Source organism: Liolophura sinensis, chromosome 2 (assembly GCF_032854445.1).
Source record: "Liolophura sinensis isolate JHLJ2023 chromosome 2, CUHK_Ljap_v2, whole genome shotgun sequence".
In the NCBI taxonomy this organism is placed as follows: domain Eukaryota; kingdom Metazoa; phylum Mollusca; class Polyplacophora; order Chitonida; family Chitonidae; genus Liolophura; species Liolophura sinensis.
The window spans coordinates 3,306,833-3,327,359 of NC_088296.1; the positions used below are offsets into that span (position 1 = coordinate 3,306,833).

General features: G+C 40.1%; 1 protein-coding gene across 11 annotated transcripts in view; it reads right to left on the reverse strand.

Annotated features, from left to right (window-relative positions):
• Positions 1-2,062: 2,062 nt before the first annotated feature.
• LOC135462775 (transcription factor 12-like) overlaps positions 2,063-20,527 on the reverse strand; it is a 123,077-nt gene continuing 104,612 nt past the window's right edge. For 4 of the 11 annotated variants that reach the window (XM_064740027.1, XM_064740025.1, XM_064740020.1 and 1 more), the window contains 8 exons: positions 18,067-18,255; positions 9,341-9,425; positions 8,477-8,765; positions 6,830-6,892; positions 4,723-4,868; positions 4,288-4,404; positions 3,487-3,517; positions 2,063-3,023 (listed from right to left, as the gene is read on the reverse strand). In XM_064740027.1, the coding sequence (XP_064596097.1) occupies positions 3,017-3,023; positions 3,487-3,517; positions 4,288-4,404; positions 4,723-4,868; positions 6,830-6,892; positions 8,477-8,765; positions 9,341-9,425; positions 18,067-18,255 (927 nt within the window). In that variant the 3' untranslated portion in view covers positions 2,063-3,016. Of the gene's footprint in view, positions 3,024-3,486; positions 3,518-4,282; positions 4,405-4,722; positions 4,869-6,140; positions 6,201-6,829; positions 6,893-8,476; positions 8,766-9,340; positions 9,426-18,066; positions 18,256-20,527 lie in introns of all 11 variants that reach the window. The other 7 variants (XM_064740030.1, XM_064740021.1, XM_064740031.1 and 4 more) reach the window with 5 other exon arrangements.

Below are 20,527 nucleotides of genomic sequence, written 5' to 3' on the forward strand. Positions count from 1 at the left end.
ACTCACTCTCGTCTTGGAAAATACGTCCATGCAACATACGACCACAAAAAAAAAAAAAATAAATAAAAAAAGTGATACAATTATGCTGTGCCTTTAGCCCTTCCCATAATGCACTGGTAGATATGTTTGCAGCCGAAGCGTAATGGCAGTAGACAGGGACTGTTGCACGATACAAGCAATCGTAAAAACTTAACGACTATTTGACAAAAATGACGACGGACTATAACAAAGTACCCTTCATTTTATTCTCTCAGTAAAGCCACTACGTAAGGTATATGAATGGAAAATAGAAACAATGACATCTGATGAGACATTAGCTCCGAGATGAGTTGTCCATACTCCATGCTTCCACATTAACGGCTCTGAACCGTCACATTCACTAAACAGGAACTTGGTCCTGTCACCTGTGCCGCCTCAAAAGTGCCAACGCTGTACATCACAAAAAGAGGTGTTCCTTGATGTTAAAGTAATTCCGAATTCATATCACCTCATTATGTGGGAATAATTAAGACCATAACATCGCAAATAACACCTAACCAACGCACCCACTCGGACGGCATTAAAACTTCGCAAGCAGCAATTTTCAAATCGCATGACTCGGTAGCTAGGGTGGACTGCGATGCCCTTTTCAAAATTAAGAGCATCTTTTTTCACGATATAATTGATTATTGTTCATTTCTGTTAATTATTAACACACAAATTAAAGTTAAGACTCCCAAACATTTTGTCAATCACCCTTCATATGGTGTACATCTCATGGGTTTCAATGAAATCATTCCACCAGTTTAACTTCTTCCAGACGATGCCGAGTGCAGACAATTCTAACTGAAAATGATGGTTAGCGAAGTCCGGCTTGCTGCCGCTGTAACAGATACAGTTGTGTTAATTGTGACCTTATGGTCTTTATTATTCACAAATCACAAAGTAAAGAGTTATTGAGGGATTGAGGTAACATGTTTTTGTAGTGTACGGCTTTGACATGTCGAGGACAGCATACTCGAGTTCGAGGTTAGTGAATGGAAGAGTACAGATTTGTATTTCTGAAAGCTAAGCTGGGAAACAGATCTCAGATCTAATGAGACATGTGCCTATAAAAAGGCTGCCCTTGTTCATATCTCTCCCCCCCCCCCCCCCCCCACCCCAAAAAAGAAAAACATTTCATTTAATCGAAGTATGAACAAGAAAAAAACCCCAACGAAATAGGGTAACAAAATATTTCAGCTAAATCAGAAGGCTTACATAAATACAAACTGGTTGATGATGATGAAAATGATGAAGAGCTGCTTCTCATTCATACACAGCTTGTATCCCATTCACGCTATCCTTCTTGTCGTCCTGACGAGTCAGAAGTCAGCTTGTGTGCCAGAACGATATCGCTTAGCTGGGTCTTGGGCAGAAGATCTCCACATTCCCTGCTACAGCCCACGACCCTGCAACTCAACAGTCACACACAGAGTTATGTCCCCTGCCCCTGCAGTGTTAATTGTAGATATGTTGGACATACAGAAGACAATGACAGTATTCCACACTGGGTCACAGTCCCACACTTGCACAGCTGTCCCTTTTTCTCCTTCGTGAAGTCCAGTAGTCATTTCCAACAGCAGCACAACTCCTGTGCACAGGCATGGGTCGCAGTACTCCGCTCGCTTTCACTGTCAGTGTTTCAAGTTTGTGAATTTCTTTAACACCCCCCTCCCCCCACGTGGTACAAAATGTGATATGTCACAGCTACGCTAAACATGAAAGAAATGGACACGCCTTCATAATAATGATCAAAAAAAAAAAAAAAAAACAGACAAAAGAAACACAAAAAAAAAAAACAGTAACCACGAAAAGCACATACTGGTAATAATAATAATAATAATAAAGCCAGCCCTGTATAACAAGGCATGATGATTCATTGGAACACAACATTAGGTGATATATTTATATATCATATACAAACATATATATATATATATATATATATCTGTGTGTATGTGCGTATGTGTATATATATATATATATATATATATATATATATATATACATACACACACACACATTACCAACTTCAGCCAATCAGGAATCTGGGGAAGTACGACAAGAATGTTGGAGGGGGGTCGGGGAGGGGTCGGGGTCTGAGGGTAAAATGCACAGATACACCAAAGTCGAGTCCTCTTAAAAAAATAGCGCCTCCTCTATAAGTTATAAAGATTCTGGTGACGTTTGATCGCAGCCCCAAGCTTTTAGCACTTTAAAATGTCAGCTCTGCTGGGTCAAGGTCGTTTCCATGGTGACAGGAGGTGATTCGTGAGAGTCTACGACGTCCTGAGGTTGCAAATCCACAGGGATGTGAAAAGTGTGCAGCCCTGGAGAGTGAGAACAGACATTGACGTCCTGTGATTGGCCGACTGGTGAAACCTGTCTTAGCTGAATGGCCCAGCTTAACCCCTTCATGAATACGCACGAGGGTACCCAACTGAGACAACAGGTGCTTCAACAGGTCGCAAATAAAAGACCTACAGAGGTAACAAAAAAGGTTCCTAAAAAATGAAAAGATAAACCTCGCAATAGTGTCACATTCACATCATGCTGTGACACGAACGTTGAATGTGTCCGTCTCCATGACAATGACGGCAGCAGCACGTACCCTCAAAGGCTACCCTCGGAGGTCTCTGCCTAACATGACTAAAATCTCGCTTAATAACGTCACACCAGTTTCCTGAGGATGGCACAGTTAGCTCCCTTGACAACCCTCTTAAGGCAGCTTTCTGTCCCCGGAAGACCAGGCCGATGACGACAACGACACTGACGCCCAGGCACAAATGTTTTCAGTAGCTTTGTAAACACAATGTACAGGTTAGGAAGAACTCTTCGGTCAGTGGAGTCTGTAAAAAGGTCTCTCAAAAGGTCATGGGTCATCACAGCACATGTTGCCATAGCAACCTGGAACCACTGTTTTTACAGCGCCACCTAGGTTGGTCCAAGTTTGTGGTCGCCCAGATCTCCATTGTTTCTGGTTGCTGGTTTGTCATTACCTGCTGAGTGAAGAGAAAGGAGAAGTTTTCAACGTGACGGATCTGGAAAGGCATTAACAGAAAAAATAGACATTCCTAGTGTCTAATTTACTGTGATTACATAATGTCCAAATAATGTCCATAAATTACATCTTGCCATTTCTTGTCAAGATCCAATTTGCCAAGTCTTACATGGATGGTAATAAGGAACTCGTGAAATTCCTACAGGCCTGTATCCAGATGGTCCAAAGTGTGAACTCATTTGTTCTTTCTTTTATCAAGTCACAATTATCGGTTGTCTTCCAGGGTTCGAGTTCAAGACATTAATAAACCATATACGAAGCTTAATCACAGAAGAAAACTTTGCATTCTTCTGTCATTTGGATTGTCTGAATAACTTGTCCTTGAGTTCCCCCCATTTTTCTTGAACACTTAAGAACGCTGGTTGCGTGGTTTGGATCTAAACCCTAAATTTGACCTCACTCACCTCATGCTTGCTGAAATAGTCCTCCCAAGATCTGTGAAAAGAAAAAGGAAAAAAGCATTTATATTTAGTGACGTGGTAGGATAGGCGGCATACAAGAGCCTGAAAGAGCTTGGTGTAGAGAAATGGTGTTCCTTGTGGTGTTCAGTGTCTGCTGTGGGATGAACACGTAAGGTGAAATGTAGATATGCATGGTGAAATGTGGACATGTCTGGTGAAATGTAGACATGTCTGGTGAAATGTAGACATGTCTGGTGAAATGTGGACATGTCTGGTGAAATGTGGACATGCCTGGTGAAATGTGGACATGCCTGGTGAAATATGGACTTGCATGGTGAAATGTGGACATGTCTGGTGAAATGTAGACATGTCTGGTGAAATGTGGACACGTGGACAGGTATGGTGAAATGTGGACATGCCTGGTGAAATGTGGACTTGCATGGTGAAATGTGGACATGTCTGGTAAAATGTGGACATGTCTGGTGAAATGTAGACATGTCTGGTGAAATGTGGACATGCATGGTGAAATTATGGTGAAATGTGAAAATGCATGGTGAAATGTGGACATGTTGGTGAAATGTGGACATGTATGGTGAAATGTGGACATATGTGGTGAAATATGGTCATGTATGGTAAAATGTAGACATGCATGGTGAAATATGGACATGTATGGTAACATGAGGACATGCATGGTGAAATGTGAACATGTATGCTGTAAAGTTCACATGAACGATTAGGGTCTCAGTGGATGTGATGTGTTGTGCGCACATCTCATGTGGAGTAGGAGAGTTTGACTAACCTTACCCGCTAATGCGGCCTGCTGTGCGAGCTCCTCTGCGCTCATCGAACGTCCAGGAAGCTCTTCTGTCTTTTCTTCTTCTCGCCTCTTCAGACATGCTGCTTTGGGATTTAGATTTCGTTCTGAAATTATCAGGTGTGAAACAGGTAAAGGTGAGCTTTAACAATCGTATCTGAACAGAGACACTGGGCTAGCAGAATAACTGTGTGAACACACAATGGCAAATGTGTCAGCAGCGTTACATCTGTCTATCAGATACCTCTAAGGTGTTAACCAATGAGGTTGCATGTAGAGTTCTTGCTGATTTGGCTTGCCAAAGGGGAGTGGTTTTCTCCACAAACATTCTCAGTAACTGACAGATCACATAACCATTGTAATTTAACTTGGCAATGAAAGGTATAACAGTCAAGAAATAATCCATGGTTTGAACACCTTCTCACCTCTAACTTGTTGCTCCAATGATGTAATCACGTTGACAGCATGTTGTAAAATCATCAACTTTGTCAGTGGCTGGTTACTCCCCACATGTAATGTCACCATCTGACCGAGCTCCTTGAACGCTTCATTAATGTCTCGAACTCGAACCCTGGAAGACAACCGATGGCGAATTTCAAATGGCGAAAGCAAACATGTCTCCAGCCTATTTCGCAGTATATAATCAACAGAGCAATGAAGGTAAAGATAAATCTCACAGAGGTGTATGGTAAAATACTAGCCTTTACCCAAAAGTAAAATATGCCGATAACTAAAATCCATCAATGTTTTTCACATACAGCGGCAAGGTGAATGGCCACTTACAGCACTACCATAAATAAACAAGAATACAGCATTTACATTTATTACTGGGCAATATAATACTGCCCTGTGTTTTGTTTTAGGAATACAAATACGATTACACAAAATAATTCTACATGGAGAAATAAAATTCAGGAATTCACAAGATCTAGTTTCTTTAACAAAGGCAAGATCAACACAAGTTTATCCAGGGTACACACGTACTTTTATAAACATGAATACAGTTTAATGTATTAACACCATGCATAAGCTACGTAAGATCTAACAGGCAGCATGATGAACGAAATGTTAGAGAGCCTGGTCACAGCAGAGTTATCCCCCCTTGCTCTGCCCTCCTTCTCCCACACTCTCTTCATGGAGCTAAATCTTTCCTACACTCCTGCTACTATAAGCGCAAAGAGAAGTGCCCTCAGAATTAAGCCAATCCATGCAGAGTTACATCTGGAAATAACAGTAGCTGCTATGCAGGCTGTTGCCTGATGTGAACAGCCCATCACCGCCAAGAAGAAACTCCTCACCCATTTATGATCACAGACAAAAATTTGTATCATGCACATTTTGACTGTTCCAGAGCTGTACCCTATTAATCAGGGCCTAGGGCGTGACCCTTGCGAAGCTATGGACAAATTGTTAGTAGAAGCGCTTCTGGAACAACTCCAGTAATAAGATCTCTACATCATGAGAATCGACTTGTAAAGGCTCATACGTCTGGGTTACTCCATCAACATTTGTCGGTTTGATTTGTGCGAATTATGACAACTCTTCCCTGGAATACCACGTTGTATATGCTGCGTCTCACAAACTCATGCAAACCTATCAAATGCCTCTGACCTCCCACCCAAACCTCCCTTATCCTCCCCACTACAGCAGATCTGTACACCCAAATCTTTCTCATCCAGTCACAGTAACACTTGCTATTCTAGCTATGATGTGACTGCAGAGGAGACAGTAGTAGAAATGAGGGCTGTAGGATGACAAATGCCCTCTCCTCCCTCAAGGCTATTGCTTACCCTCTCCCCCGCTTTCCCAATATCCTTAGATGACAATAAGAGAGCAATATTACCTTTCCCTATTGTTGTTAGCTTGACGTCTCATAGCAGCTGATACTTCATCCTTCTCTGGCCTGTTAAAAATGGTTTGACCCAGAAATGGCCCAGGTTTAGAGGCAATTCACAGTTATACATTTATAATGTAGTACATACATCAATGGCCCCAGCGGGCAGAAAGGCTAACAGGCCTGTATTTGTCGTCAATCACCCAAAGTGCAGCTTACCAAAATGGTGCAAATCACATTTCTTTGTCTTTTAATTGAAGTGTAAGCCAATTTCAACTTCTAAAAAATCGAGACCTCCTTTGGTGTCAGAAGTGGGATTTAGAAAACATCAAGAAGCCAAACAAAAGTTAGCTCCCTTTGTTCTGCGCGCTATATGTTTAGTGCAAAGGTGGCATAACGGGTTAGCTTTGAGAAAAAGGCGCAACGTATCGGTGCCAATTTGAAACAACGCATGATAAAGACACAAAACTGTTGTTAGTTGTTAATATCTTAACCCATTTTTTTTCCCACTTCGCCCAGCACAAATTATTGAAAGCAGGTTAATCTGTGACTAACCCCGAGTCACTTTTGTCTGACCCATATATGTAAGACATCCAGGGCCCGCTCTTGGGCTGGGGAAGAGATGAGTGTGGGATAGTAGGGTTGGGGTGTGTGACCAAGCTCTCTTCTCACCTACGACAGATAGAAATTATCCCTACCTTTCCCTAGCATTATTCGCTTGGCGTCTCAAAGCAGCTTGTTCGGGGTCCTCTGGTTCGTCACTATGAAACAACGAGTAGGGCACAGTGACCATGAACAGTCAGCAAATAAAAGTTAAGCAAGAGTTATCTACTCCTGATTTGTAACAAAAATAAAAAAAATCCTTCACACTTGTAAAAACCACAAGTAAATATTCTAAGAAGCACCATGGCAAATTCTATACCATTTTTCTCCTTTTTTTCTGTACTTTTAACTAACACAATTTTGAACATGGAAAAAAAAAGAGAAAAAAAAAAAAACACAGCATGATATCACAGCACGTTTCTGACATGCAACATTTTGGGTGATGACTGACTTCTGTGAAGGGTGGGGGAGAACTACAGTTCACAGAAAATAACTCCTATGAGAGGTACGACACGTCTGTGACAGAAACTAGTCCAGTGGCTGAGACTTTTGGCAATCTCAACCATGCCCAAAAGACGTCTCGGAAAGTAGGTTTCATTTCGTGAAGACAGTTTTAGGCAGGCCATCTTTCCCCTGGGTAAAACCATGTTTAACACACATAACGTGTATGTTTACCTACACCAACCCTGTCATCAGTGTACAAGAGTTACTCCCCTTCCCCTGAGGCCCTACTACACCTGCTCAACAAGGTCACACTGACTACTGGGAATTACCAGGTAACACATGAATTTGATGTTTTAAATATTATTTGGTATCAAAGTCATGACTGATGAAGACTGATGAAAACTGATGACTTAGTGAAATTTTATTTGCATACTTGCATATTTTTTTTACTGATTTCTTATTACCCAATAACTTGGAAAATATCTTTCTTCCTTTTTCCATGTACCAAAGAATTCCTTAAAGTCAGTGAGAACAGTTAAGCCCAAATGCTCAAGCATATATAAAAAAAAAAAAAAAAAAAAAATATATATATATATATATATATACATATATAAAAAAAACGGAAGTTGTAACAAACTGACTGACTGACTTACTGGTTGTGGCTGAACATGTCATGTCAGTCATAAAAGTGGATGAAACATGTATCAAATGAACTCAAGTATATAAATGAAAATTCACGACCCCAATCTTGACTAAAATTCTGCGTACCAATCTGGCAAATTTTTGTAGTCACAAAACGTATATAACTTTCTTGTTTTCTTGTTTAAAATTTCCCTCTTTTCTCCAGGATTGGACGACCAGACTTATTCAGTCAACTTTCTTGTTTTCTTGTTTAAAGTTTCGCTCTTTTCTCCAAGATTGGACGACCAGACTTATTCAGTCAACATTTGGGTAATTTTCCCAACTCCCCCTGCTTCAAACTGACATGACCGTGCAGAGAATGCGCTGAATTCATTAACCAGACGGGACAGTGTTTCTAGCACATCATGCGTGTTAATAAAGCAAATCACTATACCTCAACACTATCAATAATCACTGATGTGTAATCTCTACGGGCTGAAAACTGTCTTACACATAGTTTACACTATATCAGGCTGTATCTGGTAAATTTCTCAAACGATCTTGAAACGGGTATATGACATTGAAGCCAGGGGAAATTGCTATTAGAATCGCCAGCCTTATAATTTTTAGGCAATGAAACATGATCATGTCACAGGCGACCTAAAAGTGGGCCTTACCTTTCCCGAGCATTGTTAGCTTGACGTCGCAATCGCTCTCGTTCCACTTTTGTCTCCGGCGACTCATCTTCATCTCCAGTGGCCTGCTCAGTGCTGCGTCGCGATCTCTTGGAAGGCGGGGCATTAGAACTGGAAGATGCTGATTGGTTAGAGTGTGGACCGCCAATTTCAGTGTCGTCTAGAGGGTCTGGTTTTATCGGTTTTGTTTTCTTTGAATTGTCCGATTCTAATTTTTCCACCTTGATGCTACCATCGGTTGTCTTCCCACTACCATCATCACTATGAAGAACTGCAAAACAACATGAACATCACAGCAGCTTAGAACATAGGTTTCTGTTCCATTTTACTGTCAAAACCACTAAACACCGCCGGTTTTTACGATTGGCCTTCTCACAAATAAATGTGTCTCTATCAAGAAAAATTGCTGGGATGGTCTACATTTCCCACAATATAGCGGATTTTCAAGTTTAAATTTTATACCTCTTCAAATGCTGAAAAGGATTTTCACCTGTAAAACAATAAATTGGTGTGGCTTACATTCCCATACAGAAAAGAGACTGAGAATTCCAAATCCAATTTGGATTTAATCTACATGTAATTAGCATACTCTAACACTTCAACCTTTTCGCACATGAAAAAGCAACAGTGCATTTAACAGTTTAAGCATGTTTATAAATTGATTTTGGAGACAAAACTTGGGTTAAATGACCAAATACCTTAAAAAGTGAAATTTTATGAGTCTAAATATAATAATGCCTTCAGAATATTCTTGAAGAAACATCTCGCAGCCATGCAAGAAGGTTGAAGAGTTACATTACATCATGTAACAACGGTCATGTTCCTCCATCAGGCAAGCTTACATACCATCGTAAGGCTTCTGTTGGTCGGAGGATACTGATGACAGGCTGGTCTGGCCACGCCCTGTGTCCCCTAAGCTGTGCGGACCGCCCTGATAACAGAAAAACAACATCCACAACATTTCAGCAATAAGAGCAGAAAACAATAAGCTTATGTGCACTTCCATGATGTTGATCTCAAGTAAGAACAAAAGAACAAGGTCCACTTTTACAGAGACAAGAAGAAAAACACGGTCATATTCGCTTTCAGAATTCTACTGATTTTTTTCAGTGCATCTAAGTATGTATAAATCCTGAAACGACACCTAGGTGGCTTCAAAACAAATGCAAATTTGCAACAGCTGTGATATTCAGCAAGACAGGGTTTCATGTCATCTTACGTACAGGCCCCTCACTGATTGAATGGACCATACTAAAAAACAAAATGTCCAAAATTTCCCTGACTAACAGACAGAGTGACTTACAAGACTGCTTACTTTAGCTCAAAACTCAACTTTTACAGCTGAATGTTTCTATGCCTGTTTGAGTACAGGAGATGCCACTGCTCTGTGCCTCTCTGAAAGCTCTCGTTGTTGTTGTTTTCACAGATGTCCTAATCACAGGTTAATTAGGAGACAGGAGAAATCTTTCCTGCATTGTTTTGACACTGCATGTCAGGTGGCAAGGAGCAAGAGACAAAACAGGCAGGTAGTTGAACACATTCCAGGAATGCCAATCCACCTACTGACATGTTAAACAGTAACAGAAATTCGACAATTTCCTGTACTTCTGGTCTACTTTCTTTTCTTGATTTATTGACACGAGTTTATTGTTGTGAACTTAGCTACTCTGTACTACAAAACACATAATCTGAATTTTAGCGATATCAAAATGTCTTCTTTGATAAACATTCAAAAGTACTGTTATATGGATATAGTGTCAAGTATAACACTACCGATATCCCAAAATATTTGGTCAAGGCTTACCAGAAACATTTCACAACCGCAGTTGAATCATTGTGTGATGGGAGAAATGAATATAATGGTTTAACATATTTTCTCCTGGTTTTTGGAGGGAGAACAAGAGTAGGTACATTGTCCCTGCCACCCACCCCCCCACCCCCACCCCGAACAAAGCGACATCAACAAAATACAAAAAATTAAAATTTATTTATTTATTTGATTGGTGTTTTACACCGTTCAAGAATATTTCACTTATACGACGGCGGCCAGCATTATGGTCTGTGGAAACCGGGCACAGCCCGGGGGAAACCCACAACCATCCGCAGGGCGCTGGCAGACCTTCCCACTTACGGCCAGAGAGGAAGCCAGCATGAGCTGGACTTGAACTCACAGCGACCGCATTGGTGAAAGGCTCCTGGGTCATTACGCTGCGCTAGCGTGCTAACCGACTGAGCCACGGAGGCCCCCCAAAATTTTTTTAAAAATCTGTGCCATTTCACTGTCAAAACTACTAAACACTGCATGTTTTTAGGCACAGGAGAGCAGTGGGGAGAACAAGAGTAGCTACATTCTAGACTTCCCTAAAAATGACAGAAAAATTCTTTCAGGCCACCAGAGATCTCTTTCCAATCATCCAAACTAATACTGTGCCAATTGCTTTGAAACAATGGGTACTACACCCTTTGTTCTAGTGGCAAAAGTTTAGTGTTGTTTACGGCAGTTAATTATCAGAAAAAGGGTTCGCGTGAAAACAAAGGAGACGCAGCAGTGATTGTGAAATTGGCAAAGTATCGAGGGGAAAAATCTGGAGACACAGATGTGTTAATCTACAGCTTGATAGATTGTCCATGCTCAATGCTTCAAGAAAAAGGAAAAAATCTCACACAAAGAAAAAAAAAAAAAAATCTTTGTCTTTGAAGAGGAAGCAGGTGTGTCCTAAAATTAGTTCCCTAACACCTATAGCTCCTGAAGGTTTTCCCAGATCGACTCTCTCCAGCACTAAGCAAGGACTGAAGGTACAGATGTAGAAGGTACTAACTCAGGGTACAGCCAGCCTTTTGTGCAATTAATACAACAGGTGTAGTCTAGTGCTTCCTTGCTCTCTTCAACAACAAAAAAAAGTCCTCGGTTTAATACATTCCAGACTTTGAAGCCAGCGAAGACTAATTTTGCTGCCAGCTTTTATCCTCTCCCGTGGAGTGTTGTATTGCACTGCGGCCTTCGTCTATATTACAAGATCTGAGCTAGGATTTTGCCAAACGATCTTGTGAAACTCTCAAAAAAATCCTGTCTGACGGATATAATATCCTGCAACTCAACTTTGCTGTACATGGACTGCTGTACACGAATTTCCACATTATCATAAAGTGCGCTGCAAGTTAAAAAAAAAAAATTTCAAGGTAATCCAAACTGTGCAGTTTTACCTCCTACATTATTACAAGTAACGAAGCAGGAGCTGAATCAAAATGGGGATTCCAAAAGGTTGAAGGCATAGGGTGTGTATTGGGGATGAAAAAAGACGGTTCAACCACACACAGATCAGAAATGCATCTCGCTCCTCAGCAGAGCTCTACCAGGCTGGGTTGTGAAAATCTTTGAAGCTGGTACTAATTAGAGCTGCGGCTTCCCACGTGTTGGCCATCAGGAAGTTGGCGTGCATCTGGATGTGATTGGAGCCTGCCAGCCCTCTCCAACACCTCACATTTCTCATCAGGCCTCAGAAAAGTTTGACATTTCCCTGTTTATTTTTACGCTGCAGCTCTAGAGGGCCTGGCTGTCCTGCTGGCCAACTAGTGCTTTGTTTTGTAAGGTTTGCTCCTGCTCAGGTAAACACTGGTGCTGTTTACAGCACAGACGGGACAGGTTACTTACGGCCAGAAGGGGAGAACCTTCAGTAGCACATTAGCCAATGTCTCACCTTTACACCCTAACAGTTGTCACAAATCTAAGGCAAGAACTTTCTGCCAGAATCCGTACAGTCATTTGTTTTTTGAAGTTGTTTTTGTTAAGGCGGTTTCTGTTATCATTATAATGTGGGACATTTCTGAAAAATCTCACGCGACAATCAATTATTGTTCGCCATCAAATTTTATAACACAAAGGCAGGAATTGTTTGGTCACATAGCCCCCATGTCTTCCCTTTACAATCATATCATCTTTGGTTTGAAGTGGTTTTGGAAAAGGCGCTTTGTCAACAAAAGGTAACGTCTATGACACATTTTGGAAAGTCCAAAAATAATTTTCAGGACTTTCTGCCAGAAAGTCATGATACTTCTGCTTAAACTGCAACGAAAAGATTTCTTTGAAATCATAAGGCAACAAACTTCTGTCAAATTCCTGTATCTAGCTGGAAGCCAAACATAGGCCAGGAAACATTCTCCAGGAATCCAATGGCTGAGCACAGAAGGTGAGAGACCTTCTGGAACATCTTCTGGTGCGTCCAGAGTACTGAAGGTGTTTCCCAGATGGTTGGAGAATTGGCTTGTTATTACACAACACCAGCCAATTTGTCCTAGCACAACTGTGGGAGGAGTGAGAAGAAATGACAACAAACACAGTGGCTGTACCAAAAGCTAACACAGGCACTTCCCCTACCCTGGCTCAGTCTGCTGTGTGAGGGATGGGGAGAGAGATACAGTACAGCAGTCCCTGTCTCAGACAGCAGCTGGCTAGCTGGCCTAGGGAGCTGATCTATCTTCCAGAAAACAGCTGTACATCTCCCTGTACACACACTACCTGAACATATGCACCTTGCACAGTTGTCATTAACCCATCATTATCTGGGGAACATTCATCATTAATCACAACCTCCATTGAAATGTGGCTCTTCTTTTTTTCCCTAGGTAAACAAGCCAGATAATTTCAACAACTAGATTATGAAGATCAACCTACTTTATGATGAACTTGAGCGCCATAAGAGATAAAAGTTGTCGTAAGTAGGGCTTTGTTATTGGACCAGAACTTCATCACATGAAGACAACACTTTTTGAATGCGACAGAGTAAACCAAAGAAAATATTAAGAAAGTTGTGGATGAAGCCAACGATGAAGAACTGGAAGATTAAATTCAACTCCACAGAACGGTAGTCATCACATTCTATTGGTTTTGGTTTGCTAAATTTGAGGATAGCCCATAACAAATCTACATGCATGACTGTCTCTGTTAAGGTGTGTCATGAAACTCCATCACGGTAACAAATTATGTGTCACTTCTGAACACATTATACATGTCTACTTTCTAGGAAATCCACAACTTCTGTCACAAAAACCAACACAGGTTTGCTTCAGCAATTAAACCAAGAAGTCCAGTCATTCAACAATGTTCTAAGATCTAACTTCTTCGCAAAGTCTTCAGTTTTGTACTTGGTCAAAAATAATTGTGTAACAGTATATTAAAGACAAGCTAAATCTGATGCTATTCATTTGGTCTCTGGCCAAACGTTCATTTGGTCTCTGCACAGCTGCATCGATTGCTGGGTTTTGTTAGAAATTATAAACACACAATACATATGACTTACTACTGGCATTAGCTAACGCACTTTGCAACAACCTGGCCCTGGTTCCCTTTTACAAGAGCAAAGGGTTGCAAGCCTGACTCGCCCGTGGAAGAAGCTGTTTCGTGTTAGTACGAGTAATAAGTGATCAGATTTCTGCAGGATGGAGATTTCAGAGGGAAGCTCGGGGAAAGAGGGGAGGGTAGAGTATGGCTTTAGGTATCCTTGTTTCTAAAAAACACTGGCTACGGAGAGAGGATGTAGGCGTGATCAACAAATGCGCTTTCCCAACAGCTTGGCTGCACCTGCGCTACGTCTGGTCTTACTCAAGTCATCCCAGCATAAAAACCAAGCAGAACCTACGCATTTCTTGACAACACGCCAAAAAGGCAGGCGGTAAAACGTTCACCCTAAAACCTGTTTGTCTCATCGCTAGCAATCGCGAGAGACTGCGGCAGATTGCGAGCTTTTTCTTGCCACACACACAAAAAACTATGACATACCAAAGCTCAAAATATTCAAGAAACTCCAGTACTTTTAAATCAGTCTTAACTCTTATGTCAGCAAATTACCTATCCTCAAAGGAAAACAATATCTACTACTTTCAAATCAAAATTTCCACTACTCTTCCACTTACTGAACAATAAAAGGTAATTATATTTAAGATACAGATAACAAAGTTAGATTCAGCTGTGGGTTCCTTGAAAAGAATCAGTGAATATAGCCCTTTGCTTTTATGATCTTAAAATAGTTTGGTACCTGAAAAGACAACTTCTTTTATGGGAATCTATTTTTGATTAGGGTTTTTGCATGTATTGGCTTCGCAGAAAAATGAATGATGTCCTTTTGATGCTATTGGTGGGGACCTCAAAAAAAAAAAGCATGCTGGGTTCGTACACACACACAAAAATAGTACGTATTTTCTACACACAAAGAAAACCATCTTGAATATTGAAGCCGCATTCTGGTGGTTATTTCTCAATTGGACTTATGCTTGTAAACATGTGGTAATTTTTGACAAACGTTGTTTGAAGTTTGTAAGATATGTTACCGAGTGCTGGCTTGTATGTGCACGTGGGTGGAAAAATTAGCGGGACACTTCAAGCTGTCAGGGCTGGTTGTTCACTACCCTCGGGTTTTTAAGTATTACGTTTTTTAAACCATCACTGCCATCATCGCTGAATGGTCATGCAAATTCATATAGTCAATAATATACATCTGAGAGACAAATCCCCATCTATCTACTGTGTCATGCAACCTATTACAAGGGTAGTTTTACTTTACTTTTAAAAAAAAAACAACACTTTAACAATATTTTTAATTACAGGTATATGCAGAGATGAATAAAAAACTTGTTAAAAGTGGGCTGGTGATGGTTGTGGAAAATATTCACCACCCACCAACCCAAAACACTGTTATATCTAAAACCTGATTGTATTTGTGAAATGGTATGAAAAATATTCCATTTAAAAAAAAAAAATTAAGGAAAAGGAAAATGCGAAAAACCCAGGATTACCTGGACTTGTTGGCTTTATTTTTTCAACTAGTAGGCTTGGTCAAAGAAGAAAAAGACAGTTCTAATTCGAGTCCTGTTTAAAATCCCATGTTGTATTGAGGAAGAGATGTAGCTCCCTTCATCCCCTAACCCCCACCTTGCTAATCCTCCATCCATGTGAAGGAATCTGAGAAACCTCCTCTCACAGGGACTGTCACTCAAACCCTCACCCCCAGGGAGAAAACCCAGTCTCACAGTTTTACAACCTTAGACCCAGTCCCAGAAGGAGAACAACTTTTCACACATGTGCTGGGAGAAATCTCACAGAACTTGGAGTGAAGAGAAGTTGAGACAGAAGAGAGTGTTTAAGACATTTTCACTTCATACAAGCTTCTCCTGTTGTAGCAAACTGGATCAACAGTTAAAACAGATTTTGTAAGATTGTTGTCACCGTCTGGACAACATCTTAGCGCTCGGCAGATCACTAGCAGGCAGGCTTTCTCAGCTGCCTTATGTCTCCATTCACACTCTAAAATTTTACCATGTGCAAACATTTTTTTCAAAACAGTACTGTAATAATGTAATTATTCCATATTTCTACTATTTTTGTTACATACAATGTACAAATTTTAAAATTTTAATTATTTTAGTATATTCAAAAATTTTACAGTCTGCAAAATGTCTTTTTCTGTATGATGAAATGCAATTAGTTTTATTTCTACTAAAAATTTTGCAGTTCTACTAGGATGGGAAATTTCAGTCTACTTCAGCAACTAAAATAACTTTTGTCTCATTATAAAATGGACATTAACTTGAATTTCAACTCCAATAAGTTACGCAACAGTATTTGGAAATTCTGTTAATAATCACAATGTTTTTATCACAAAAAAATACACAAATATATTCCTGAGAGTTCAGAAAATTTGTTGCTAAATTTTATTACCGGCATACCAACAAGATAAAAGCGCTAACTGGGTGCTGAGGCTAAGAGAGCTTCATGTTAACCCCAGGGGCAGATATGTAAGAGCTGTGTTACAGTACAGTGAAGCTGAGAACATGTGCCAAACAGATGGAGTGGGGTGGGGTGGGGTTAGGGAGAGCCCAAAACTCTGAAGAGAGACTAACCCAACAAAACTTTGCTCCAGTGTGTGCTCTCCAGAATCATTCCTGGTTGAGAAAGGTTGTTGTAAAATCACAGCAAGCTAAGGAGTAAAACCTGGCAGTCAGGAACAAAAAGCTGGCAGAGAACACTTATCAAAATGTTCAGTGGTTTTTCATGGACAAAATTAACTGAAGCATTTTACTTCATCTCGTTTTGTATAAAAGTTGCCAACTATTTCAAACGCACAGTTTATTATCTTTTCACACAGCAATTGCCAGTCATGTTGTCTGCTACTCCCATGGTGAAAACATGTTAAATATATATGTGGCTTCAACATTTACAGATATTTACAAAAGATGTCACCTACAATTGCCTTGTGGGATAGAACCACAGACATTTTCAAGTTGACATGATCAACCAAAATGCCTCACACTGTCCAGGAAATATCAAATAATGCACTGGATGTCTTCTACAAAAAACATAGTTTGCCTTCTATTTTAATTCACTACAAATAATATTAACAGCGGGCCAAAAGTAACAGAACATTGGTGCCTTTTGCAAAGGTTTAAGAAAAAAAAATTATAATATTACTAATTTTGCTCCACTTGGAAATCTGCCCTGAGAAAGAGGGAGGACAAAAAACAGAGCCAAGAAAGTGTTGGCTGCTGAGAGAGCCTTGTAAAACCAACACAAGTCACTAATGTATCCCATCACGGGAGGAGATCAAGCAAAGGTGCGTGTCCGTGGCTAAGGCCGGCACAAGGGACTACGTGTTTACCCGTCAAATCAGAACAAGGTGTTCTCCGCAGAGGAAAGGACACCGTTTCTGCTTAACTCTCCGGGTTTATTACAGAGTCAACAATACACAAGTAGAGCGGGCACAGGTCTTAATGTACACCAGGTGGCGCTAGCGGAAGTGGAGAGGAAACGCGGCCACGGTCTTGTGAAGTTGTTAGAGTGGCGCAGAGTCTCAGTGTTTCACCGCGTCGCATTACTTGAATGCCACCGGTTTTATTTTTTCTTCCCCAGCCGCTCGGGTCTATATAAAATTGTCAACACATTAAAGCCAGAATATAGGTCATTTTTGTGTCTTCTGGAAGTAAACAAGATCTACAGAATGTTCATACATGAAATATATGAATGTATGAAATCCATATATGAACTATACTAATATATGAAATTCACATGCAAAATATAGCAACATATGAATTTCAAATACGAAATGTATCAATATATGAAATTCACATATGAAATATGTCAATATACGGAATTCACATATGAATATATGAAATCCATATACGAATTGTATTAATATATGAAATTCACATGCAAAATATAGCAATACATGAATTTCAAATATGAATGTATCAATATCTGAAAGTCACATATGAAATTCACATTTGAAAATTATAGTATTCACTGAAAGACATGGACTCAAAATTATACATGAAACCCTTAAGAATCAAACTGAGCCGGGACAAATTTTGACACGAGAACATGCGTTCAAATCTGTACTCGTCTCCAATGACCTGACTATGACCAACATCAAAGCTCACTACGTTTTCAGAAACGGGCTTCAAATCTGTACTCTATTTCTCACCAACAACAAGCGCTGTCATACGTACTCAATGCTACAAAGCCTCATTTCTTGTTCTAACAAAAGCAACAGTACATAATAACTGACGAATCAGACGGCACTTACCAGATGAGAATCGAGGTGACTGGGCATGCCCATTCCCGGGTAGCCACTCATGTTACCCATAATTCCATTGGAATGTGGCGGCATCATGCCGGGTATTGTGGGATGGCTAGGGAGGCCAGGCATCTGACCCTCCGCGTGATTGCGTAAAACATGTATAGCATCGTCCAGTCTCTCTTCCATCCGACTTTGCTGTAAGAAAAAAAAAAAAAAAAAAAATTAGGAAAGACCAATTAAAACAACTCAACTGTCCGTTAGAATGAATGATTATTTCTTGACATGACGTCCCCACAATTTCACCCATATCATGGCGATTGACCATTAGAATCACAGTTTTTCTTTTTCGTTTTTCGTCTTCAAGAAACATGTCGTTGTTTCAAACTTTTCAAATTTATTGGAGGATTTCATTCATCAAGGACAGATCAAGGTCAAAAGACAACTTGTCAAATAACAGTAACATTTGCCCTCTTTTGTTTTATTTGCAGCAAACAATGAAAATCTCTGTATTCACACAACACAACTTTATTGAGTTCTGACTCTATGAATTCAGCTTTTTATCATGTCAATTTCTTTCATACATAATTTAAAATCAAATTATAGGAGATTTAGATTAAATTACAAAACTTAACAAATCAATAAAACACCTCCACCTGGGTAAAATTCCACAAAGTTCTTTGTGACTTGAATCAAAATGTAAAACCTCTTCACAACGTTTAATTCTTCGTAGTACTGATGAGCTGACCAAAATTTCAACTTCTGAAGTCGAAAATAAAGCTTTAGTTTCATATTTCAAAATTTTTGATTTTGAAGTTAGAAATGACTTTGTGGAATCTGCCCTTGAAGCCTAGAACACCCAACACCTAGAGAGAAATCTGCCCTTGAAGCCTAGAACACCCAACACCTAGAGAGAAAATCTGCAAAGTTATACCCAAAGACCAGGGCCCTGTGCCAGAAAGTTATCCTAGGCTAAGTTGAAAGCACTTATCCTGGAAACAACCACAAAAAGACACAAAATGTCCTGGAAGGCTTAGCCTACCATTGCAGGAACACATTGCCATTGTACAGTAATTCCTCAACTTTTTTCCACTTGGAAACAAAACTACATTGGTAGTATTGCCCAGTTTCAAGGCTTCACAAAAAGTGTAATTTTATCAGTTAACACACAATAATGCCTTCAGGATATCTGTGAATAAACTCAATGCAAAAATGTGAAAAGGTTAAAGAATTACAGAAGTTTAGCTTTTAGTCTCAAGTGTCTTTCAGCCACCCCATTCTGACAACATGGAAGATAGGAAAAACAGAAGAGAAAATCTTCAAATTCTGGTTAAATCTATCTTAATTACCATCTATTTATCCGAACATTGGCAATGACTTATGTTTCCATGCTAGTTACAATTAACTTAGCCTATGATCCTGACCCAACACCCAAAGGTCTTGTGTACAAAGTGTAGGTTACATAGTGTTAGAGTGAAAAGTGAAATGTACAAGGTAGCAAGCCTCAAGTTGGTTGTCATTTTGTCCTTCATTAGAACCTTGCCACTGGTGCAAAACATTTGCTCAGAGATTTTTTTTATTGTGTATACTGACCGCAGTCTAAACTTTATCCAAGATGATGTGGGGAAAACTTCCAGTAGTGTACAAACAAGAGCTAAATGTGACACGGAATGTGATACGAGGTATGAGGACACCACGTTATATTGTGTCTAAATGAATACCCCCCCCCCCCCCCCAAAAAATAAAGACAACATACTGGGGAAAAAAAGCCATGCTGAAGGGCAAGTTATTGTGGGGTGGGAAGTGGGGTGGTTAAGCAGGTGTCATGGTTACCATGGTTACGTCCTTGGAGTCATGCTGAAGTATGTGGACAGCATCCTCCAGTCGAGCCTCAAACTGAGATTGCTAGAGGTCAAGAAACAACCAAAGGTCAACCCAGGCCAATAGAAGGGATAAATCACACATTCATGGATGAAACACAATCTATCTTTTTCTTTTTTTAACCACAGACAAAAAAAGAACAAACCAATCCATGCACATGAGAATAGGAAAGCAAAACAGATAAACCTAGAACCTATAATCCTTTACCTTAACAGAAAGGGGTTTGGTACGATGACTGCAGCACCGTCAAATTAGAGTGTACATGTACCATTCCATAACGCCGAACTAAACACTTCCAGTAATACACTAGTAGCGTAGCGCCAGCAATAGTGTGGCCTTAACCAGAAACAAACTAAACACTTCCAGTAACACACTAGCAGCGTAGCGCCAGCAATAGTGTGGCCTTAACCAGAAACAAACTAAACACTTCCAGTAATACACTAGCAGCGTAGCGCCAGCAATAGTGTGGCCTTAACCAGAAACAAACTAAACACTTCCAGTAATACACTAGCAGCGTAGCGCCAGCAATAGTGTGGCCTTAACCAGAAACAATCCGCAATAACATTTGTCTCAGCCAGAAATGAACAGT